General features: G+C 53.8%; 3 protein-coding genes across 5 annotated transcripts in view; 1 reads left to right on the forward strand and 2 right to left on the reverse strand.

The window, feature by feature from the left end:
• The window catches only part of Tsc22d4 (TSC22 domain family member 4), a 13,279-nt gene extending 9,825 nt beyond the window's left edge, over positions 1 to 3,454 (reverse strand). Inside the window, exons 1-2 of the mRNA XM_048368223.1 lie at positions 2,985 to 3,454; positions 1,087 to 2,119 (exon numbers count right to left, since the gene is read on the reverse strand). Coding sequence (XP_048224180.1) covers positions 1,087 to 1,836 — 750 coding nt within the window. The 5' untranslated portion in view covers positions 1,837 to 2,119; positions 2,985 to 3,454. The remainder of the gene's footprint in view (positions 1 to 1,086; positions 2,120 to 2,984) is intronic.
• Positions 1,902 to 11,751, reverse strand: LOC125350658 (basic proline-rich protein-like). Its single transcript, XM_048345449.1, has 4 exons — positions 11,735 to 11,751; positions 9,424 to 10,510; positions 2,985 to 3,129; positions 1,902 to 2,119 (listed from the first exon to the last, which is right to left on the reverse strand). The coding sequence occupies exons 1-4, from the start codon at positions 11,749 to 11,751 to the stop codon at positions 1,902 to 1,904; spliced, it is 1,467 nt and encodes a 488-aa protein (XP_048201406.1).
• On the forward strand, positions 10,253 to 20,171 carry Nyap1 (neuronal tyrosine phosphorylated phosphoinositide-3-kinase adaptor 1). 3 transcript variants are annotated; one of them, XM_048368252.1, is made up of 7 exons: positions 10,253 to 10,368; positions 11,666 to 11,817; positions 13,762 to 14,117; positions 14,961 to 16,439; positions 17,318 to 17,530; positions 18,390 to 18,499; positions 19,261 to 20,171. In XM_048368252.1, exons 2-7 carry the CDS (start codon positions 11,750 to 11,752, stop codon positions 19,516 to 19,518), a joined length of 2,484 nt encoding a protein of 827 aa, XP_048224209.1. In that variant the 5' UTR covers positions 10,253 to 10,368; positions 11,666 to 11,749; the 3' UTR covers positions 19,519 to 20,171. The 3 variants fall into 3 exon arrangements, with proteins under 3 accessions (XP_048224209.1, XP_048224205.1, XP_048224211.1); XM_048368248.1 differs by lacking the exon at positions 10,253 to 10,368 and having other exon boundaries at positions 10,457 to 11,817; XM_048368254.1 differs by lacking the exon at positions 10,253 to 10,368 and having other exon boundaries at positions 10,457 to 11,817; positions 17,321 to 17,530.
• Positions 20,172 to 23,896: the final 3,725 nt, after the last annotated feature.

Below are 23,896 nucleotides of genomic sequence, written 5' to 3' on the forward strand. Positions count from 1 at the left end.
AAAGAGTCAAGGCCAAAAGCAACAACTGAAAGGCCAAAGAGGAAGAAAGAAGGTGTAACTGGCACTAGTACCTGGGCGCCTGTAATCCTAGCTACTTATGAGGCTGAGATCTGAGGACCATGGTTTGAAGCCAGCCCAAGCACGGATATCCATGAGATTCATTATCTCCAAATACCCAATAAAATGCCAAAAGTGGATGTGTGGCTCAAGCAGTGGAGTGCCAATATAGAGCAAAAAAAGCTAAAGGAGAGTAACCTGAGTAACCTGGTCCTGAGTTCAAGCCCCAGTACGGATCAGGCATGCATGGGGGCATGCGCACAGGCATGCGCACATGTATGCACACGTGTGTACACACGTGTACACACACACAAAATACAGAATGAAGGGAAGGAGCCAGTCAGCTAAACCAATGGAAGCATACAAGAACAGAGAGAGAAGCCAGGCCCTGTTGGCTCATGCTTATAATCCTAGCTACTCAGGAGGCTGAGATCTGAGAATCAAAGGTAACCCCAGGCAAGTCCATGAGACTTTTTTTTTGCCAGTCCAGAGGCTTGACTAGGGGCCTGGGTGCTGTCCCTGAGCCTCTTTGTGCTCAAAGCTACTCTCTCCCACTTGAGCCACTTCCAGCTTTTTCTGTTTATGTGGTACAGAGGAATCAAACCCAGGGCTTCATGCATGCTAGGCAAGCACTCTACCACTAAGCCACATTCCTAGCCCTCTATGAAACTCTGATCTCCAACTAACCATTAGAAAACCAGAGGTGGAGCTGTGGCACAAAGTGGTAGAGCACTAGCTTTGAGTAAAAAAAAGCTCCGAACAGTGCCCAGGCCCTGAGTTCAAGCCCCACAACATACCAAAAAAGAAAAAAGAACAACAACAACAACAACCAGGGAGAAAAAAAAGTGGGGACTGCGTGACCCACCAGACAGGTAAGTGACAATGGAGGCAGGGAGGACAGAATGGAGGTGGAGGCAAGAAGACCCAGGGCAGGGTTAGACCTCAGACCAAGACTGAAAAGGTGAAGCACAGCCCACCAGGATTCTCCTTGTCCCTCCAATTCCATCAACCTGAAATCCTAATTCTTACCTGTCCTGTCTCCTCCGGGGCAAGCAATTCCACTCTCAGCCGCATGGGTCCATCCTTCCTCCGGGACAATGGAGGGGTGCCCAATGCTGAGCCCCCAGCCTCCATGTCCACCCTCAAGGAGGGCAGGGGTGTGGCTGCCAGGGATATGCCCAAGCTATCACCAATGCCAGACTCTGGGGGGCGCTGCTGGGGTGGGGAGGCAGATAGAAGGGATGTCTCAGCTTTGGCTTTGTTGGCAGGCACAGCCAGCTGGCCCAGCCCCCCAGTGAAGGAGCGGGCTTGAGGTCCAGGGGAGGTGGGAGGTGGACGGAGCCAGGAGGTGGGGCCCTGAGACAGGCCTGGTTGAGGGATTGGGGTGCCCAAGCCCAAGCTGGCCAGTTCCAACCTAGAATCTAAAGATCTGCCCCCAGTGCCCCCTGAGGCCCCTCTAATTCCTTCCAGGAGCCGCCCAAAGCTGGGGGGCTCTAGATCTCTCTCATACACATCCACACAAGTCCACCGGCCACGGCGATAAGGCTCTCCCAGGCCGTGAGGCAGCTTCACCACCCGGAACCGAGAGGCAGGGGCCCCAGGTGGTGGAGAGCCATTCCGGGGGGTGCCTCGGCCCCCAGAATCTGGGCTAGGCTCCCCATTGGGAAGGCGGGGTGCAGATCCGGTAGGGGGATCTGAAGCCACCGGGCTCCCTGGACCCTCATAGTCTGTCGTGACACTGGTGATCTGGAAACTACTCTTCTTCTTGCCCCCACTCATGGTCTCTGGGGCACAGGACTGGGCTGGGGCAGGGTGGGGGGAGGGGCTGGGGTTGTGGAAGGGGTTCAGGCACCCCTGGAACAAGGGGGCCACATGATGGGGACATCAGGACCCCTGGCAGCGTCTGGGTCCGACATGGCAGGTGAAGCCTTCTGAGAGCTGGGGGCGTCTCCGGGCTGGTGACAGGACTGAACAGGGGAGGGGAGGCAGCCAGAGGAGGTGGGGGCCGGGGCAGGTTTTTCCTGCTGCTGTCGCTGCCGAAATCCAGAGCTGAGTTTGCAAACTAGAAAGAGAGAGAGAGAGAGAGAGGGTGAGAGAGGGGTGTGTTGTATCCCAGTCACCAAGGTGGGACTCATAGCCAGACCTGTGGTGTTTTATCACAAATTCAAAGGAGATTCCAAGACACTCAGTTATAGGATTTTATTATCCGCATAGTGTCTGCACTCCGCCCTTCGGGGAGCGATGTGCAGCCCTGAGCTTCAGTAGGCCTGGGTTTTTAGGGGTGAGAACCACATGCTGGTGGTCGAGCAAGTTAAGCAAAGCAAGCAAATACACATACAGAAGCAGAATTGGCGGTTAATGGTTGCATATGATTACAATTCTGATAAACAAGGTAATATTGACCAGAACACATTCCAGGTTTTCCTTTTTGTATCTAAGACCAGACCACACCGGGCCTTTTGTGGGGCGTAATCATAGTCTGGATGTCACAGGAGAGAGAGACAGACAGAGACAGAGACAGAGAAAGGCAGAGAGAGAGACAGAGAGACAGAGAGAGCGCGAAAGAGCAGAGGCCACCTCCGGGCTTCCTCTCAGGGGAGCAGAATAGGGAGGAAGGGGAAACCACCAGAGACCCAGAGACAAAGAGACAAGCGACAGAGATGACAGACATCAGGACGGAGGAGACAGCAGGCACAGAGGGCAGCACAGGACCGGAAGTGGCAGCTAAGACCCAACAACTTTGGGCATCGCTTGCCTGGGACTCAAACTCCCCAGGTCAGAATTGTCCCGGAGCGCACAACTCCAGGGCCTGGTGAACCTGGCTGGCCGGGCTACCCCGAAGGTTCTATGGGGCCTGCAGGGTCCCCCACTTACACCCCGGCTCCCCCACGTCCACGGGGGCAGGCCCCGCCCAGCCCCCGTCTTACCTCTCGGGCCTCGGCGCCGCTCCGAGCCAGGGGAGGGTCCGGGGACCAAGATGTCCGGCTGTACTTTTCCGGGGCCTCCCGAGTCCGGGCCACTGAGGCAGCGGGTCAGGGGCTCTCCAGGCTTCTCCGAGGGCCGCCTCCCGCCCTGCTGGGCATCTCCGTGGAAAAGCTTAATATCCAAAATTAAAAAAAAAAAAAAAAAAGGAGCCCGCGCTTCCCCAGTGGCGGCCCGCGCGCGGCCTCGCACCCGCCGGGTCGCCCGCGGCCGGGCTGGGCGCGGCCCCGAGGTGCGGGCGCGGAGTGGAGTGCGGACTGCGGGGCTGCTCCCGCGTGGCCGCGCAGGGTCGGGGTCGGGCGCTCCGCAGCTCGGCTCGGTTCTGTCTTTTCTCTTTCGGGGCTGTTGACAACCCCCACACCAGGAAGTCCTGCCTCCGAGGGCCGCGCGCCGCTCTCTTCCTCCTCCTCCGCCTCCTCCTCCTCCTCCGCCTCCTCCTCCTCCGGCGGCTGCTGCGGCGGCAGCGGCGGCTGCGGCCCCGCTTCCCCGCCCTCCCGCGCTCCGCCCTCCCGCGCTCCGCCCCGCCCCCCGCGCTCCGCCCCGCCCCCGCGCCCCGCCCCGCTCAGGCTCCGCCCCTCCCGTCCGGGCTCCGTCCCCAACCCTCCGGCCCGGGCTCTGCGCCACCTGGCCCCCAGCCAGGCCGATCCCCAATCGCGGCCTTCACCCCGAGCCTGCCTGCCGGCCGCGCCGGACTTCCCGGGAGGGGGGGAACGGGGGAGGGAGGGGGCGTGGCCCGCGGGGGCCCGGGGATTCCCTGACGTTCCCCAACCCGGGGGCCTGGTGCTGGGTATCTGGTTTTTCGTGGTGACTGCATGAGAATGGTACGATCCCCCCCAAAAAACATTCTATTCTATGGTTTTATTGTTGGTGGTACTAGGATTTGAACTCAGGGCCTCCAGCTGAGGCAAGTGCCACTTGAAACACCATTTATCCCCTGCCCTCCCACCCCCCTAACTCCTCAATCATTTTACATTATTTTTCATTAATTTATTTTAATTTATTTTTATTATTTTTTATGCCAGTTCTGGGGCTGGAACTCAGGGCCTGAGCACTGTCCCTGGCTTCTTTTTGCTCAAGGCTAGCACTCTACCACTTGAGCCACAGAACCACTTCCGGCTTTTTCTGTATATGTGGTGCTGAGGAATGGAACCTAGGGCTTCATGTATAGGAGACAAGCACTCTGCCACTAGGCCATATTCCCAGCCCCTTATTATTCTATTATTATTTTTTTGTTTGTTTGCCAGTCCTGGGGCTTGGACTCAGGGCCTGAGCACTGTCCCTGGCTTCTTTTTGCTCAAGGCTAGCACTCTACCACTTGAGCCACAGGGCCACTTCCGTCCTCTGTGTAGGTGGTGCTAAGGTATCCAACCTGGGGCTTCCTGCATGCTAGGCAACACTCTACCACTAAGCCACATTCCCAGCCTTTTTTTTTTGGCCAGTCCTGGGCTTGGACTCAGGGCCATAGCACTGTTCCTGGCTTCTTTTTGCTCAAGGCTAGCACTCTGCCACTTGAGCCACAGCGCCACTTCTGGCCATTTTCTGTATATGTGGTGCTGGGGAATTGAACCCAGGGCCTCATGTATACGAGGCAAGCACTTTTGCCACTAGGCCATATCCCCAGCCCCCCAGCCTTTATTTTTTAATTTGCTTTTTAAAATTCATTTATTTTGGAGGTATGCAGGAAACTGGGGGCTTACACTCTGGCTCCTCAGCCTTTTCTGCTTAAAAATGGCACTCTACCATTTAAGCCACACCTCCACTTCTGTATTTTTTTTTTTTTTGCTGGCTATAAGCTAGATCTAAAATATTATCAATAATTCATGATAACCTATACAAGACACAATGCATTTACACACAAACAAGCTGACTCAAGGAGCTTGTTTAGGGGTGGGTTGGGAGGGATGGGTGAGAATGTTGAAAGGGGTAGTTAGTCAAGACACACTGTACTGATAAACTGCATTGTTCAATGGCAACTCCCCTTACAGCTACTTAAAGCTAATAAAAATATTTTAAAAAATAAAACGGGGCTGGGGATATGGCCTAGTGGCAAGAGTGCCTGCCTCGGATACACGAGGCTCTGGGTTCGCACCACATATACAGAAAACGGCCAGAAGCGGCGCTGTGGCTCAAGTGGCAGAGTGCTAGCCTTGAGCGGGAAGAAGCCAGGGACAGTGCTCAGGCCCTGAGTCCAAGGCCCAGGACTGGCCAAAATAAATAAATAAATAAATAAATAAATAAATAAATAAATAAATAAATAAAATAAAGAAGGAGGGGGCTGGGGATATGGCCTAGTGGCAAGAGTGCTTGCCTTGTACACATGAGGCCCTGGGTTCAATTCCCCAGCACCACATATACAGAAAATGGCCAGAAGTGGCGCTGTGGCTCAAGTGGCAGAGTGCTAGCCTTGAGTAAAAAAAAAAAAAAAAAAAGAAGAAAAGAAAAAGAAAAAGAGGGCTGGGGATATGGCCTAGTGGCAAGAGAGCTTGCCTCGTATACATGAGGCCCTGGGTTCAATTCCCCAGCACCACATATACAGAAAACTGCCAGAAGTGGCGCTGTGGCTCAAGTGGCAGAGTGCTAGCCTTGAGCAAAAGGAAGCCAGGGACAGTGCTCAGGCCCTGAGTCCAAGCCCCAGGACTGGCCAAAAAAAAAGAAGCCAGGGACAGTGCTCAGGCCCTGAGTCCAAGCCGCAGGACTGGCCAAAAAAAATAATAATAATAAATAAAATAAAGAAGGAAGGGGTGCCAGGTCCTAGTGGCTCATGTCTGTAATCCTAGCTACTTAGGAAACTGAGATGAGGATTGAGGTTCAAAGCCAACCAGGACAGGAAAGTTCCTGAGACTCTTTTATCTCCAATTAATCACAGAAAAAAGCTGAAAGTGGTGCTGTGACTCAGTGGTAGAGTGCTAGCCTTGAGCATATGGGACAACATCCCCACCCAGAGTTCAAGCCCCAAGACCAGCATGCATTCATACATACATACATACATGGAGGGTATACTTAGGTATACAAAACAAAGGCATAACTACTCTGAACAATTATTGAATACGAGGGAGTGAAAACATATTTGGGGTGGTGCAACGGAGGGGCACAGGAATGGAGGAAGGAAAGATGGGCAAATGTCATTATATTCAATGTACAGTATGTAAAAAATCAACTATGTAACTTGAGGGTAGGAACCAGAGGGGGAATGGGGAAGAAGGATCAAGAAGCATTGTACTCACAACTAAACTTAAGGAATTGTAATCTCTTTGTACAACAGCTTAATAATAAATAAACAAATAAATAATAAGTTAAAGAGTCTCATAGGCTTTTCTGCTCTATTTGGCTTCAAGCCATACTCCTCTGATCTTAGCCTCCTGGTTTGCTAGAATTAAAGGTGTAAGCCACAAGCTGCCAGTGCCCACACCTCATTCCTTTCAAAAAAGTAAAAGAGTCAGGCATCAGTGGCTCACACCTGTAATCCTAGAGGCTGAGATCTGAAGATCATGGTTCAAAGCCAACCTGGGCAGAAAAGTCCCTGTAAGACTCTTATCTCCAGTTAACCACTCAAAGACCAGAAGTGGCTCTGTGGCTCAAGTAGTAGAGTGCTAGCCTCAAGCACAAAGAGGCTCAGGGACAGCACCCAGACCCTGAGTTCAAGCCCCACAACTAACAACAAGAAGAGCAAATAAGTGGGCTGGGAATATGGCCTAGTGGTAAAGTGCTCCTCGTATACATGAAGCCCTGGGTTGATTCCTCAGCATCACATATATAGAAAAAAGCCAGAAGTGGTGCTGTGGCTTAAGAGGTGGAATGCTAGCCTTGAGCAAAAAGCCAGGGACAGCGCTCATGCCCTGAGTCCATGCCCCAGGACTGGGAACAAAAACAAAACAAAACAAACAGCAAAAAAGTGAGGAGCTGGGTGTTGGTGGCTCACACTTGTTTGTTTTTGTTTTTTTTTTTTTGGCCAGTCCTGGGCCTTGGACTCAGGGCCTAAGCACTGTCCCTGGCTTCTTCCCGCTCAAGGAAGGCTAGCACTCTGCCACTTGAGCCACAGCGCCGCTTCTGGCTGTTTTCTGTATATGTGGTGCTGGGGAATCGAACCTAGGGCCTCGGGTATACCGAGACAGGCACTCTTGCCACTAGGCTATATCCCCAGCCCTTTTTTTTTTTTTCTTTTTTTGGCCAGTCCTGGGGGCTTGGACTCAGGGTCTGAGCACTGTCCCTGGCTTCTTCTTGCTCAAGGCTAGCACTCTGCCACTTGAGCCACAGCGCCACTTCTGGCCATTTTCTGTATATGTGGTGCTGGGGAATTGAACCCTGGGCTTCATGTATACGAGGCGAGCACTCTTGCCACTAGGCCATATCCCCAGCCTGGTGGCACACACTTGTAATCCTAGCTAATCAGGTGGCTGAGATATGAGATATGCCAGCCCAGGCAGGAGAGTTTATAAGACTCTTACCTCCAATTAAACACCAGTGGAGCTGTGGTCCATATGGTAGAGCATTAGCCTTAACCACAAAAGTTCAAGGACAGCACCCAGGCCGACTTCAAGCCCCAGGATCAGTACCAAAAAAAACAAAAAATCTTTTTGCTATGGAATTTGAAATTAAATCCAAAACATACTTAGATGTTAATTTAATTACATCTTTAGACGTGGAAATTGGGATACAGAAAATCACAAATGTTAGTAGTAAAACAGGAAGATTTTGTAGTTCTTGTCAGATAAAGGGGTGATGTGAGTGAACATGCGTGAGGGTGTGAGCGTACACACGCCAGTACTAGAGCTTGAACTCAGGGATTCTTTCTTTCTATCTTCCATCAGGCTTTTTGCTGCTAAATTGAAGATAAGGATATCAGTTTCACAGTGATCCTCAGATCTCAGCCCCCTCACAGCTAGGATTATAGGTGTGAGCCACCATTACCCAGACATTTTCCCTTCCTTTTGGCACCCCCACTGCAACATTTTGAAGGGAGACTCTTAGCCAGAGCAGAATCTAGCAGGAATGAAGAAGCTATTTTTCTGGCAAGGTCCATTTGTATAGTTATAGCACCATTATGGGCCATCCAGGCATACCGCAAGCATGAGAGAAACTTGGGAGCAGAGTGCTGGTGGCTCACACCTGTAATCCTAGCTACTCAAGAGGCTGAAATCTGAGGATCGTGGTTCAAAGCCAGCCTAGGTAGGAAAGTCTGTGAGACTCTTACCTCCAATAAAACACCAGAAAACCAGAAATGGTGCTGTGGCTGTGGCTGTAGTACAGTGCTAGCCTTGAGCTGAAGAGCTCAGGAACAGTGCCCAGGCCCAGAGTTCAAGCCCCACAACCGACTAGAGACAGACAGACAGACAGACATAGGAGTCTATACTATCATGTACCAAATGGTTTCTTGGGTCTTATACAGCTGCAGCCCAAATATTCTTCATCTCAAAAAGTCTGCATCGGCCTTCACTCCCAAGCTCAGAAGGAGACAGGTTCTAATTAGTTTTCTGTCAAATGGAACAACTTGGGAGTATATTAAAAAGTCCTCAGCTAGGAGCCATTGTGTCATGCCTGTAATCCTAACTCCTCAGGAGTCTATGGATTGAGGTTAGAAGCCAGGCAAGCAGAAAAGTCTATGAGACTCTTACCTCACAATTAACCAGCAAAAAGTCAAGTGGAGCTGTGGCTCAAGTGGTAGAATGACAGACAGCCTTGAGCAGAAAAGCCAAGCGAGAGTGTGAGGTCTTGAGTTAAAGCCCCAGTACTAGCAGCACTCACACAGAAATTCCTCACCTTATCTCATGAGGAAGCCAAGAGGATGGAGCTGTCATTGGAGAAACTGAGGCTTGAAGGTATCCTGTTATTTGCCCAAGGCCTCAGTGCTGGTATTTGGTCTAGTCTACAGCCTTCCCCTCTCCCTTACAGCCCCTACTTAAGCTCAAGGAAATTTCTAACCACTCTTTTATATGTTTGTCCTTTATCTCTGTTAACACTAGAGAGCGGCCTCCCCCTCCAGAAGCCACTCCTCTGCCCATCCCCCTTGCGAAACCATCTCCCCCTCACCCAAGTACTCTCAGGAAGCTCCTCACCCCTACTTCCCAGACTCTACTTCCTTGGTGTTGAATCCTTCAGACTTTCTGAAGGAATGTTTACAGCTGTCCTTTCTCTGCCCCAGACATGGACATGCGGATTTCTCCATATCTGGAGTCTCGGGATGCTGGGTGGGTGCCTGGAGAAATGTTTGTTGAATGAACACGGGGTACATTAATTCACACTCAAGTGTAAACCTGAAAGCCAAGAGACTGGTCTGGGCAACAGCAATCCTGCTATGGTAGTGTGTCCCACGGGCAGTGTGACAGGCCCTGGCCCTCAGCGGGGGGCCTGGGATGCTCCGGGACTGCAGCCCCGCTGCCCGGCCACCGGCCGGCCAGGACCCCACAGCGAGGCCGCCGCCGGGGCCGGGGGCCGTGCGGGCCTGGCTCCGGGGACCCCGCGCGCAGCCACCGCGGCCACAGTCGAGGTCTCCCACGTGCCCTGGGGCCGAGCCGCCTGCCGACGGGATTTTAAGGCTCGGGATTTCTCGGAGCGCGGGTGAGGAAGGTCAAGGGGCGCAGGGGTGGAAGTCAAGGTCAGAGGGGCCGGCCGTGGGGGTCCCGCCAGGCGACGCCCGGCCGCGCGCGGAGCGAAAGTCGCGGATGATTCGGGCCGCCGGGACGGACGCGCGGTTGACTTCGAGCCCGGGCACCTGAACAAGGTCTGGGGACCGGGGAGGCCGGGCCCCGGAGCCGCCCCGCACCTGGGGGCGCGGCCCGGGCCGGGCGGTTGTCGGGGCGCTCCGGGGCGCCGGACCCGCCGAGCAGCCCCCCCTGCCGGCCGCGCGGCCTCACTGCACGCGGGGGCCCCGCAGCCGCAGCCTGGGCCCCGGCCCGACGCAGGGTGCGGGTCGGTTCGGCGGGGCTGGCGCGCGGCCGCGGGCTGCCGCCGGGGGGCGCCGACGCGCTCCGCTACGCTGGGCTCGGCGCGGGGCCTCGGAGACCCAGCCCGGGCCGGGGAGGGGGCGCGGGGCGCGGGCGCGGCGCGGGGGAAGAGCGCACGCGGGCCCCGGCGCCCCGCCAGCTCCCTCCGGCCTCCCGCGCGGGCCTCGGGCGCGCCCCGCAGCCCCCCGCGGCGCCCCGCTCCCGCGCTGTCCTCCGAGGGTGTGGAAGGGTGGGCCGGGGGCCGGGGCGGGCCCGGGGGCGGGCCCGGAGGCGGGGCCGTCGCTGCGGCAGGGCCCGGCTCGCTCCCCTCCGTCTCTCTGTCTCTCCTCCTCCCTCCTCCTGCTCCGGGCGGAGCCCGGCATGGGGGGGCCCGCGCCCGGCAGGCCAGGTACGGTGATGTGGGACCGGGGGGCTCAGCGCGGGGCGGCGGCGACGGGGCGGCGGGGGCTGGCGAGGCCGGCCGGGCGTGGGGCGGAGAAGCCCGGGGTGGCAGGACAAGGGGAAGAGGAGGGGCGCGGAAACCCGGGCCCCTCGGATGGAGAGTGGGGGGGGGGGGGGAGGACGAAGCAGGCCAGGTTTGGAACAAACAGGGGAGAGGGGCGCGTGGCTGTGGGGAGGAGCGCCTGGGGGACGGGAGGCTAGGGCGAAAAGGAACAGTGTGTTTTGGACGCCAGAGCAGGTTTGGAGGCCGCTGCTCAGAAGGTTGTTATGGGGCCGTAACACTGGAGACACCCCCCTTCCCCTCCTCCCTCCCGCCCTCCTGGTGGGATTCAGGGGCGGGACTGGAAGGGGGAAGCCCCGGGTCTCCCTGATCCTGGAGGAAGAAGAAGGTGATTTGAGCCGTCAGCGAGGGAGGGAGGTGGAGGTCTTTGCTGGGGGGGGGGGTGATAGAGAGAATAGAGGTGGACCGAGGCCCAGGACTGGAAAAGAGGAGACGCCAGGGGAGGGGAATGGATGGATGGGTGGGATTCTAGATGCCCAGGTGGCCCTCCTTCTTTCAGCGTCCCCACCCTGTCCTCATAACCCCACCACCACCAAGCCTCAGGGCGTAAGAGGGGGTGGCAGACTGACCACCTCCCCACTTCCCTAGCCGGGTGCAATGTATGCAAGTAGGCCCGGGGCACAACTCCTGGTCTGTAGGTGTGTCCAGTTCTGTAGCAGATTTGTGTGTGTCTGGAGGTCTGTGTGTGCCTGTGGGTGTGTCGGTGGTGTTTGTGTCTCTGTGTGTGTTTGCTGATCCTAGGTTTATGTTTACCCATGCCTCAGTATATGTCTGGTTCTCTGTTTGTAGATATGGGTCTGTGGTTGGGTGGTTTTATGCATCTCAATGTGTGTCTGTGTGGCTTTGGTTGCTCTGTGTTAGTGGGGCTTGTCCGTGTGTGATGAATAAGGATGTATTTACACAGTATGAGAATCTGTGTCAGTCTGCTCTCTCCAGAATGTATATGTACCTCTGAACACCTTTGTCAGGGTGTGTGGCTCTGAGTACACACGGAGGCTATGTCTGTCTTTCTGTCTTGTCTTGGGGGGGTGGGGTGTCCTAGAGGCTCTGTTGGGTTTTCTCTGTCTGTTTTCTTCTCTGAAGCCCCAAGTCATTTCTACTCCTTTTCCCCCCTCTCATTCATTCCTGATCCCCACCCACCCCCATATCTTCCTTTATCTTCTTACCCATCCCCCCCTTAAAGTGGATCCGGGACCCAGGGAGGGCCGCCCCCCGGGCCTGGTGGCACTGAGCAGGGCCCCCCAGCCCCCACCTCTTGCCCCACGACATGAACCTCCTGTATCGGAAAACCAAGCTGGAGTGGAGACAGCACAAGGAAGAGGAGGCCAAAAGGAGGTAAGGCTGGGCCCTAGGCTGTCCCGGGCCCTGTCCCCTCCTGGGCCTGCACACCAGCCCTGTTCTAACTGCAATTCCTGATCTCAGACTCTGTGCTTAATATAGAATGGCTGGAATCACACACATCTGGATCCAGTCCTTGCTCCTGGTCTCCTGGGCAGGTTGGGGGGGGGGGGTCTGGATCTTGAGTACCTTTTCCCCCAGGCCCTAAGGACCCAGATCACTCCTTGACTCACTGCTTGCCTGTGGTGGTCTTCTCCTTTCTATGATTCTGCTGGCTGCTCTGTCACCTGACTTTGTAAGAGGCAGGCCCCACTGTCCTGACAGGTTCAAGGGATGGGGTCACTTCAGAGGCCTCAGAGAGCATGCAGGAGGTCCCCTGGGGAAGGAAGGTAAATGGCCAAGAAGAACAGTCAGGGTTGAGCCAGACTCTGGTGACTCACACCTGTAAGCCTAGTTACTCAAGAAGCTGAGATCTGAGGATCACAGTTCAAAACTAACCTGGTCAGGAAAAGCTGTGGGATTCTTATCTCCAAGTAGTCACCAAAAAAAATAAAAATGGAAGTGTGGTTGTGGCTCAAGTGGTATAGCACCAATCTTAAACAAAAAAGCTAAGACAGTGCCCAGGCCCTGAGTTCAAGCCCCAGGACACACACCAAATAAATAAATAAATAAATAAATAAATAACAGAGTTGGGGACCCTCTAGTCCGCTACTCCTACATCCTTGCTGGCCCTCACTGCCTGCCCTCCCAGGGACCCACTCCTGGTGTCCCCCATTCTTGGGTCATTGTGCTCTTTTCATTGACAACAGAGCCTCTCAGAGCCTGAGTCAGAGCCTCCTCCTGGCTCCGTTCACCCTCCTCACAACTGTGGAGTTTAATTCTTGTTGTTAATTAGATTAATCAGAGCGATCGCTGCAGCGATCTCTCCCTAATGAAGGGTTAGTAGACAAGGCCTTAATGAAAGCCCACCCCATAGCAGCTCTCCTCTCTTCCCTGCCAGCCCTGCCCCCCCTTCACTTGGGACTGTGGAAGGGAATGGGTGAGCCTGGGAGGCTGACAGGGAGGACAGCATGAAGGGAGAAGGAGAAAGGGAGGTAAAAGGATCAGCTGGAAGAGGCTGCTCTGCAGGCAGCACCCCTGCTGCTGGAAGAGGGGGCTACTGGGAAAGGAGGCCTGGGGGAGTGTGCAGGCCACTAGAGTTGGATGATGGGAGGCTAGAGGCTAGATAGGGGCCAGCAGCTGCAGGGCCTAGTGGCAGGTGTGTATGTGTGTTTTATCTGTAAGGTGGCTTTGCCTGAGTTTTTAATCTCCCTCTCCATACTAGTCTGTGCGCTAGATAGGCCCAGGCTGAGATCTGCCAGCCCCAGGGACACTCTTACTGGGTGTTCCTTCTTTCATTTCTGTTCCCCCTACACACACACACACACACACACACACACACACACACACACACACACACACACACACACACAAAACAGCCTGATCTTTTTTTTTTTTTTTTTGCCAGTATTGGGGCTTGAACTCAGGGCCTTACAGTCTCCTTGGCTTTTTCACTCAAGGCTGCTATTCTAATCACTTAAGCCACACCTCCGCTTCCTGCTTTTTGCTGATTAATTGGAGATGAGTCTCAGGGATTTGTCTGCCTGGGGTGGCTTCAAAGTGTGATCCTCAGATCTCAGCCTCCTGAGTAGCTAGGATGACAAGTGTGAGCCACCAGCTCCTGCGTGGTCATTTGTGGCCTGGGGATTCTGCCTGAACCCCTTAACATTTCTGCTTCAGACCTTTCAGGGATTTCTTACTCTAAGCCCTTTCCTCTTGGGGGGAGGGTAGGGATAAGGGGTGGCTACCAGCAGCTTTGAGAGGGCTACCTCCTCTTGGGGACAAAAAGGGAACACTCCGACCTGAATCTTGACCTATTCCATTTGGGGCTTCTTTCCACAGCTCCAGTAAGGAGGTGGCCCCTTCAGGCCCGGCGGGGCCTGGGGCTGGCCCAGGGCCTGGGGTCCGAGTGAGGGACATCTCCTCACTACGCCGCTCCCTCAGAATGGGGTTCATGACAATGCCTGCCTCCCAGGAGCATACCCCTCACCCCTGCCGCAGTGCCATGGCCCCACGCTCCCTCTCTTGCCACTCGGTGGGCAGCATGGACAGTGGAGGGGGAGGGCCTGGGGGGAGTGGTGGGGGCCTCACAGAAGACAGCAGCAGCCGAAGACCCCCAGCCAAGCCCCAGAGACACCCCAGCACCAAGCTCAGCATGGCAGGATCAGGGGTGGAGACACCCCCCAGCAAGAAGGCAGGTGAGATACCTCCCTTACCAGCTTCCTGGGGATGGGGTGGGGCTGGAGGAGCTGGGAAAATCCATTGCAGGCCAAGGGGAGGCATCCAGGAGAGTTCATTCAGGGAAGTGCCAGGGAAGTGGAAGGTTCCATTCCCCAAAGGAATGGGGGGGTTCCTTTAGGACAGACCTCAGATGAACCATTCAAGGGCAGGGTATGCTCCCCAAAGACTTCTTAGGAAAGAGATAAGAAGATTCTGGGGGGAGAGGGCACATGCCAGAAATTTGAGAGCTATCTGTCAGTTGAGAGGCTTGGGAAAAAGTGAAGATGTAGCTACTTCTCCATGAAAAGCTCTGATTATTATTAGTTTATTTATTTTTGCCTGTCCTGGGGCTTGCCCCTGAGATTCTCAGGCTCAAGGTTAGTGTTCTACCATTAGAGCCACAGTGCAACTACTGGCTTTTACTGAGTAGTTTCTTTCTTTCTTTCTTTCTTTTTTTTTGCCAGTCCTGGGGCTTGGACTCAGGGCCTGAGCACTGTCCCTGGCTTCTTCCTGCTCAAGGCTAGCACTCTGCCGCCTGAGCCACAGTGCCCCTTCTGGCCGTTTTCCATATACGTGGTGCTGGGGAATCGAACCGAGAGCTTCATGTGTAGGCGGCAAGCACTCTTGCCACTAGGCCATATTCCCAGCCCTCTGAGTAGTTTCTTAGAGATAAGTCTCATAGACTTTCCTGCCCAAGCTGGCTTTGAACTGGGATCCTCAGATCTCAGCCTCCTTAGTAGCTAGGAACATAGGTGTGAGTCACCAGCACCTGGTTCTGGTCATTGTTGTTATTATTATTTTCTCCTTTCTGGCCTGCCTAGGTTCACAAAAGCCAACCTCAGAGGGCCGAGACGCCAGCCGGAAGGTCCCGCCGCAGAAGCCGAGGCGAAGCCCACATACCCAGCTCTCTGTCTCCTCCGATGAGACCTGCCCCTCAGCCCCCTCAAGTCGAGGGGGGAACCTGCCCCTGCAGCGCCTCAGCCGGGGGTCCCGAGTAGCTGGGGACCCTGATGCCGGTGCCCAGGAAGAAGAGCCTGTTTACATCGAGATGGTGGGAGATGTCTTCAAGGGGGGAGGAGGACGCAGTGGAGGGGTCCTGACAGGGACCCCCCTCGGGGGTGGGGGCCCAACCCCTCCAGCTGGTGCAGACTCAGACTCTGATGACAGCGAGGCCATTTATGAGGAGATGAAGTACCCCCTTTCCGAAGAGGTAGCAGAAGGCCGGGCCAATGGGGCCCCCCCACTGATGGCCACCTCCCCCCCACCCCAGCCCCATGCCCACCGCCGGCCAGCATCGGCCCTCCCCAGCCGGAGGGATGGGACCCCCACCAAGACCACTCCTTGTGAAATCCCCCCACCCTTCCCTAACCTCCTTCAGCACCGGCCTCCCCTCCTGGCCTTCCCCCAAGCCAAGTCCGCTACCCGAACCCCTGGTGATGGGGTCTCCAGGCTGCCTGTCCTCTGCCACTCCAAGGAGCCAGCAGGTTCCACCCCAGCCCCCCAAGTGCCTGCACGAGAGCGGGAGACGCCTCCCCTGCCGCCTCCTCCTCCAGCTGCCAACCTCCTCCTGCTGGGACCCTCAGGCCGAGCCCGGAGCCACTCAACGCCCTTGCCACCCCAGGGCTCCGGCCAGCCCCGGGGAGAGCGGGAGCTCCCCAGCTCCCACAGCATGATCTGCCCCAAGGCGGTGGGGGCGCCGGCAGCCCCCCCTGGTCCCTCCAAGGACAAAGCCGTGTCTTACACCATGGTGTACTCAGCAGTCAAGGTGACGACGCACTCTGTCCTGCCAGCCGGCCCACCCCTGGGTGTCGGGGAGCCAAAGACGGAGAAGGAGATCTCAGTCCTTCATGGGATGCTGTGTACCAGCTCGAGGCCTCCCATACCGGGGAAATCCAGCCCCCACAGCGGGGTGATGGGTGTAGCCCCTGGGGTCCTTCATCACCGTGGCTGCCTGGCTTCTCCCCACGGCCTCCCGGACCCAACTGCAACCCCCCTGACCCCTCTCTGGACCTACCCAGCCACAGCTGCTGGGCTCAAGAGACCCCCTGCCTATGAGAGTCTCAAGGCTGGGGGGGTGCTGAATAAGGGCTGTGGGGTGGGGGCTCCGTCCCCCATGGTGAAGATCCAGCTGCAGGAGCAAGGGACTGAAGGGGGTGCCTTTGCCAGCATCTCCTGCGCCCACGTCATTGCCAGTGCAGGGACGCCAGAGGAAGAAGAGGAGATGGGGGCCACGTTTGGGGCAGGCTGGGCTCTGCAGAGGAAGGTTCTCTATGGAGGGCGGAAGGCAAAGGAGCTGGACAGTGAGTGAGGGAGAGAAATGGGGGATTCTGGGGAAGGTAGGGGTATGGAGATGTTAGAGAGGGGTTTCTTGGAATCTACCACCCATTGTCCTGAAATGGGAAGTTTCCTGGGAGACCAGAAAGATAGAGCTGGGTTAGGGGAATGAAGTAATGGCGGGGGGGGGGGGGGGGAGGGCGGGGAGCTCCCTGTGAGTGTGCCAGGGGGACCAGATGTGAGTGGAGACACAGGTAGACTGCCCACACCTCTCTGCTGTACTCCCTGTCCTTCCCTTCCCCTGGCTGCAGGAATGTGTGTGTGTGTGTGTGTGTGTGTGTGTGTGTTGTGAGTATGCGCACACTAGGAGCTAAACACAGCTGCCTCCCAGCTATCACCATGGCAACCCATCCAGACAGGAGGGAGAGGAGAGGGAGGCCCCTACCGTTGCCTGGTAACACAATGCTCTGCCAGGCCTACTCAGAGATGAGCTTTAGTTCACATGCAGCCCTACCACACACACCCCCAGCCCATTTCCCCCTTTCCAGGCTCAGGATTTGGGATTTTTTTTTCTCCCTATTAGGGCACAGTATTCCTGATTTCTAGGTGTTTGTTCTGGCCAACTGGACATAGTAGGGTTTAGAAGCTAAAGCTAGGGTAGAGGAGGCTCCTCTGAGTAGGGGAAAGGGTTTGGAAGCCACAAATATGTATGCTGCTCAGCCCCAGAGGTTACCAGTGGGCAAAAGGGAAGGTAGCAAAGCTGGGTCCCTCCTATGTGTGTGTCTCATGGAGGAGTGAGAGGTAGCGTCCTTCTGATCTCTGCTGTCATCCAAGCAGAACTGTGTGTGGCTGAACAAGGGGACCCCTCCCACACACAGACACTAAGCTCTCTTTGTCATCCTAGCAGAGGTTGAAGACAGTGCCCGGGCCTGGAACGGCAGTGCTGAGGGTCCAGGCAAGGTGGAGCGTGAGGACCGGAGTCCTATGGCCTCGGGAATCCCTGTGAGGAGCCAGGGGGCAGAGGGCCTGCTGGCCAGGATCCACCACCACAGAGGCGGAAGCCGTACAGCGCTGCCCATACCCTGCCAGACCTTCCCGGCCTGCCACCGAAATGGAGGTGATACCCTACCCACATACCCTGAAAAGAGGGGGAGAAAGATGGGGAATCTCCCAAGGTCCACAAGTGCTGTTCCATCCATGTCCTAGGCTCCTCTAAGCCTCTCCCCACACCTGACACTTCCAATACCCCATACCCAGGTGCTGGGGATAGAGCCCAGGACCTCACACATGCTAAGCAAGTGCTCTACCATGGGCTTACATCCCTAATGCACAGTCCTAAATCTTTGTGTATGTGCGTATGTGTGTGTCTGTGCACACACCAACACTTGGGCTTGAACTCAGGACCTTGTGTTCTTGCTCAAAGGTGGTACTATACAATGTGAGCCCACACCTCCACTTCCAGCTTTCTGCAGATAAATCAGAAATGAGTCTCCTGGATTTGCCTGCTCTTCTGGATTTAAACTTTGGTTCTTATACCACAGCCTCCTGAGTATCTAGGGTTGTAAGCATGAGACTTGGCACTTGGCAGAGCCCCTTAACACTGCATCCCTGTTCTCTTTGTTGTTTATTTGTCCGTCATGAGACTTGAACTCAGGGCCTGGGCACTGTTCCTGAGCTCTTTGGCTCAAGGCTATAGCACTTTGCCACTTTAAGCCACAGTGCCTCTCCCGGTTTTCTGGTGGTTAATTGGAAGATAAGAGTTTCACTGACTTTCCTGCCTGGTCTGGCTTTGAACCATGATCCTCAGATCTATCAGCCTTCTAAGTAGCTAGGTTTACAGGTATGGCCACCAGCACCCAGCTTCTGTTCTTTTTACTCTGATGAGTGAGGGGGAAGGCTAGCTATGACTTTCTCAGGGAACTGGGGGACAGGGGCCCCTGTAGACCCCCTCCTCATTCCTGGTTCTTTTACTTAAGACTTCACAGGAGGCTACCGCCTGGGTCGCTCTGCCTCTACTTCTGGAGTCCGGCAGGCCGCGCTCCATACACCTCGGCCCTGCAGCCAGCCTAGGGATGCCCTGAGCCAGGTAAGGCTTGGTTTATCTCTTATCTGGGTAGGAACAGGTAGAAAAGAAAGGCAGGAAAATGCTGGGTACAGTGGCATGTCTAACTGGTACAAAGGGTACAAAGCTAGCCTGGGCTATAATAGCAAAGATCTTGTCTCAAAGAAACAAAAAAACAAAGCTGGCGCAGGTTGCTCACACCTGTTATCCTAGCTACTCAAGAGGCTGACATCTGAGGATTGTGGTTCGAAGGCAGCCAGGGCAGAACAGTCCATGAAATTCTTATCTCCAGTAAACTACTCAGAAAAAGCCAGAAGTGGCGCTGTAGCTCAAGTGGTAGAGGGCTAGCCTTAAGCACAAATCGACTCAGGGACAGCACCCAGGCCTTGAGTTCAAGCCCCAGGACGGGGGTGGGGGGGAGAAAAACAAAAAGGAAAAGGAGGAGCAGGGCACAAGTGGGATGGGTGGGGGCTGCGCCAGCAGATGAATGGGGACCTGGGACTGAGGGTGTAGGTGTGGGGGGCATTTTCTCAGTAGGGCTGCTTAGGATGGGCAGCAAGGTGGGCACTGTGTGGTTACTTGGGGTCACTGTTGGCCTACAGTGCACGTTTGGAGATTTAGAAAAAGGACAAAAAACAAAGCTGGGCGCAGGTTGCTCACACCTGCCATCCTAGCTACTCAGGAGGCTGACATCTAAGGATTAGGGTTCAAAGCCCCTGGGCGAGGGGAGGAAAGACCCTTGACCCCGCCCCGCCCTGTCTTTTCTTCCCCTCCTGCCGGCCCAGATGCACCCCGAGCTGCCGCTGCCGCTGCCCCTGCCACCCCCGCCGGCCCGCGAGCGCGACGGCAAGCTGCTGGAGGTGATCGAGCGCAAGCGCTGCGTGTGCAAGGAGATCAAGGCCCGCCACCGCCCCGACCGCGGCCTCTGCAAGCAGGAGAGCATGCCCATCCTCCCCAGCTGGCGGCGGGGGCCCGAGCCCCGCAAGTCCGGCACCCCGCCCTGCCGCCGGCAGCACACCGTGCTCTGGGACACCGCCATCTGAGGGGGCGGGGCCCCGCCGGGTCACCGGACCGGAAGGGGCGGGGCCCTGGCGTGAGTGACAGGTGGGCCAGGGGCCACCTGACCCTCCCTCCCAGGGCCCTGGGAACTAGGGACTGCCAGGCCCATCGGTACTTTGGGGTACTGCGCCTACCCCAAGCCATTTGGAGGAAGAGGGTTTGCTGGTGGTGAGAAGGGGGTCTGAGACCCTCTTCTTTTTTAAGAGGATGGAGACCAAGGTGGGAAGGAGGGGAGGGTCGAAGGAAGATGGGGGCGGGTCAAATGAAAGACTGGGATTAGCACCGAGGAGTTGACTGAGAGGGAGGAGAGCCGGGAGTGGGGAGGGCTATTTATTTTATTTATTTCTTAGACAACTCTGGGCCCTTCTGATCTACACCCGAGCAGGGAGTGGAGAATGGAGATCACCCTCTCCCCATGCCTAAATGCCCCCATCCTTCATCTGTGCCCACCCGCAGGGAGGGAGGGATTTTCCTGGGGACTGGCTGTCTGAGGAGAGGAGCACTGGCTGCTTACAGTATTTACAGTTTTGTCAGAATTTGGTAGTGAGCGTGGCCTGCTCTGAAACAGGCGTGTTTCCTTTAGTTCTGGGGTGAGGGTCTAGCCAGGGATGGGTGGGATGATGGGGCAGGAGGGAAATTTTAGTGGGTGTGTGGGGGAGTGGGTGGGCAGGGTATTTATTTAAATTAAAAAACAAAACAAAACACGAGCTGTCAGGAACTTCTTTTTAAAATTTCTTTCTTTTCAGAATGATATATTAAAAGACAAATGGTCCTGCAGCTGACTTCTTAAATTTCCAGGGTCTTCTCTGTTCCTCTTCCTCTCCTCTCTCCTCTCCTTCCTTCCTTCCCTCCTTCTCTTCTTCCTCCCTCCTCTTTCCTCCTCCTCCTCATTCTTTCCTTCCTCCACCCCTTCCTCTTCTTCCTGCTCTTTTTCTTAATATTCCTTTTTCTCCTTTTTTTCTTTCTCCTTCCTGTTCCTCCTATTCTTCCCTCCCCCTCCTCCTTGCCCTTCCTTCCGCCCTTCCTTTCTTCTTTTTCTCCCCCCCCTTTTCTTCCTTCTTTTTCCTCTTCCTCCTCCTCTTTCCCCTAATATTCCTTTTTCTCCTTTTATTCTTTCTCCCTCCTCTTCTTCCCCATCCTTTTTCTCCTCCTCCTCCTTTTCCCTGTTACTTTTTCCTTGTTATCCTGGGTGGGTGGGAGTTGAAGGTTGTTTGAGAAGAAGGTTGTTTATGGCTGTGGTTTGTCACAGGAAGTTACATCATTGAACTAGCACTGTGTAGTGGGCCACAGGCATTTATTGAGGTCCTACTGTGTTCTTGGCCATGTACTTATGGAGAAGGCAGGGAAGTTCAGTAGGTCACACCTGTAATCCTAGCTATTTAGGGGACTGAAAATCAGAGGATTGAGATTCCACATCAGCCTAGGCCAAAAAAGCTCTTGAGAGCCCTTCGAAACCCATACCTGGTACAGTGGTATGCACCAGTCATCACAAGCAATGTGGAAGACGGGGTTAGGAGGATCACAGTTCTAGCCCAACCTGGGAAGAAAAAGTCTGTAAGACTCCATCTCTACAGAAGGAAGCTGGATGTGATGGCAAACACCTGTGACCACAACTCTAGAACCTGAAGTGGGTCTATCAAGACTCAGGTGAGCGCTGGGATGTATGTAGCTCAGTGGCAAAGCTCTTATTTAGCAAGTGCACTGTCCTGGGTTCAGTCCCCAGTACCAAAAAAGAAAAGACAAGGACAAGATTTGGGCTAGGAATATGGCCTAGTGGTAAAGTGCTTGCCTCATATACATGAAGCCCTGGGTTCGATTCCTCAGCACCACATATATAGAAAAAGCCAGAAGTGGCGCTGTGGCTCAAGTTGGCAGAGTGCTAGCCTTGAGCAAAAAGAAGCCAGGGACAGTGCTCAGGCCCTGATTTCAAGGCCCAGGACTGGCAAACAAAACAAAACAAAACAAGACTCAGGTGCATGTCAGGCAGGAAGTGAGACCCTAATTACCAGTAAAAAACAAAACAAAACCAAGGCTGGAGGTATGGCTCTGCAGCGTTGTACCAGCCTAGCATATGAGAGGCTCTGAGTTCAAACTTCTAACAAAGAAACTGGTAACAAAGAGAGGTACCCTTTGGTAACAAAGGGTGGAAAGAAAGCTGTAGGATGGGGCACTCGAATGTTGGGAAGGAGGGGCAAGAAGTATGTTTAAGTGACTAGAAATGAGATATGGAGCCACTACGAGGCAAATGCAGAAAAAAAAATCAGCCTTACCCGGGCGTCTGTGACTGACACCTATAGTACTAACTACTTGGGAGGCTTAGATCTGAGGATACTGGTTCAAAGCCAACCTGGCAGGAAAGTCTGTGAAACTCTTAGGTCCAACTAACTAGCAAAAAGCCATTTGTGGAGGTGTGTCTCAAGTGGTAGAGCACCAGTCTTGAGTAGAAAAAGCTGACAGTGCCTAGGCCCTGGGTTCAAGGCCCAGGATTATCACGTGTTATCATGAGTGCGCGCACACGCGTGCGCACGCGCACACACACACACAGCAGGTGCCAATGGCTCACACTTTCTTCTCAGGAGGATTTCAGTTCAAAGCCAGTCCAGGCAGGAAAGTTCATGAAACTCTTATTAACTACCAAAAATAGCTGGAAATAGAGCTGCTGCACATGTAGTAAAACAAAATAGCTCAAGGACAGTGGCCAAACCCTGAATTCAAGCTCCAGGACTGGCAACAACAACAGCAACAAAAAAATTACCCAGGCGCTGGTGGTGGCTCACACCTGTAATCCTAGGTACCCAAAGGCTGAGATCTGAGGATTGTGGTTCAAAGCCAGGCAGGAAAGTACATGGGATTCTTCAATGAACCAGCAGAAAACTAACAGTGGTACTGTGGCTCAAGAGCTGAGGGACCCCATGACCAACAAAAATAAATAAAAATAGTAAATTAATTTCAAAAAAAAAATCCAAGGCTTGAGAGTGGCTTAACAACAATGGTGAACATTTATGCAGGATGGAAAATGTGTTACATGCTAGAACAGAGTTTTAATACATAGGGGATTTTACAAGAGATGTTTTCAAGTGATATTAACAGCTTTTAAAAACTTTAATAGTTTTGTATTGTTTTATTCATCAGAGAAAAATCATAGTACATAAAAGTGTACATCATACAAACATATATAATAATCTTATGTTGTTAACTGTAAATAACTGTTACATTGTTAATCTTTACTGTACAAATTCAGGTTAAATTTGTTTGTTTGTTTATTTCTTTCTTTGGTTGGTTGTCAAGCTTAAACTCAGGGCCTGGGTGCTGTCCCTGAACATTTTACTCAAGGCTAGCGTTCTATCATTTGAGCCACAGCTCTAGTTCTGGCTTTTTGCTAGTTAATAGGAGATAAGAGTCTCAGGGACTTTTCTGTGTAGGGTGGCTTTGAACTGTAATCCTTACATCTCAGCTTCCTGAATATCTAAGATTACAGGCATGAGCCACCAGTGGCCCAGCTAAATTTGTTTCTTTGGCTTATTTCTTGTTTGTATCCCAGATTTAAATTCCTGGGCTTAATCAATGATCCCACCTCAGTTTCCAACTGGTTGAGATTACAGATGTATGTCACTGTGTCTAGTGAAATTTAATTGTGTGTGTGTGTGTGTGTGTGTGTGTGTGTGTGTGCTTCAACTGGGGGCCATATGCTCTCACTCTCCTTTTCTTGTGAGACATGCCTGTTATCCCAGCACTTGGGAGACTGAGGCAGGAGAATACCAAGTTTGAGGCTGACAGAGTTCTGAGATCTTAAGAGAGAGAGGGATACAGAGAAGAGAATGAGGAAAACGAAAAGAGGAAGAAGAAAGAGGAGAAGAAATAAGAAATAGTTTTCAACTGGACAGCAATGGCTCATGCCTGAAATCCTTGCTACTCAGGAGGCTGAGATCTGAAGAAATGAGATTTGAGGATAGCCAAGTCTGCGAGACTTCATCTCCAAATTAACCAGAAAAAAGCTGGGTTGGAGGCATGCTTTATAGAGTGCCAGGCATGAGCAAGAAAGCTGAATGAGAGCATGAAGCTCTGCCTGAGTTCAGGCTCTAGTACCAGCATGTGCACAAGCGCGTGCGCGCGCACACACACACACAATATTAAATTAATTTGAGCTGGGAATAGTAGCATACAGCTGTAGTACCAGCTATAGGTGGCTCTGGTGAACTCAATATGGCTGGATTTAAGAATTAGGAAGAAAATGTAAACAAGTAGTAGCTTAGTATTTTTCAAAAGAAAACTAAGGAAAGGATGTGTAAGAGCAACAATAACCATAGCATATCTAAGAATAACTTTTAACAAGAAATATATAGGACCTATGTTAGAGAGGAC

The sequence above is a fragment of the Perognathus longimembris genome, chromosome 1 (assembly GCF_023159225.1).
Source record: "Perognathus longimembris pacificus isolate PPM17 chromosome 1, ASM2315922v1, whole genome shotgun sequence".
NCBI lineage: Eukaryota > Metazoa > Chordata > Mammalia > Rodentia > Heteromyidae > Perognathus > Perognathus longimembris.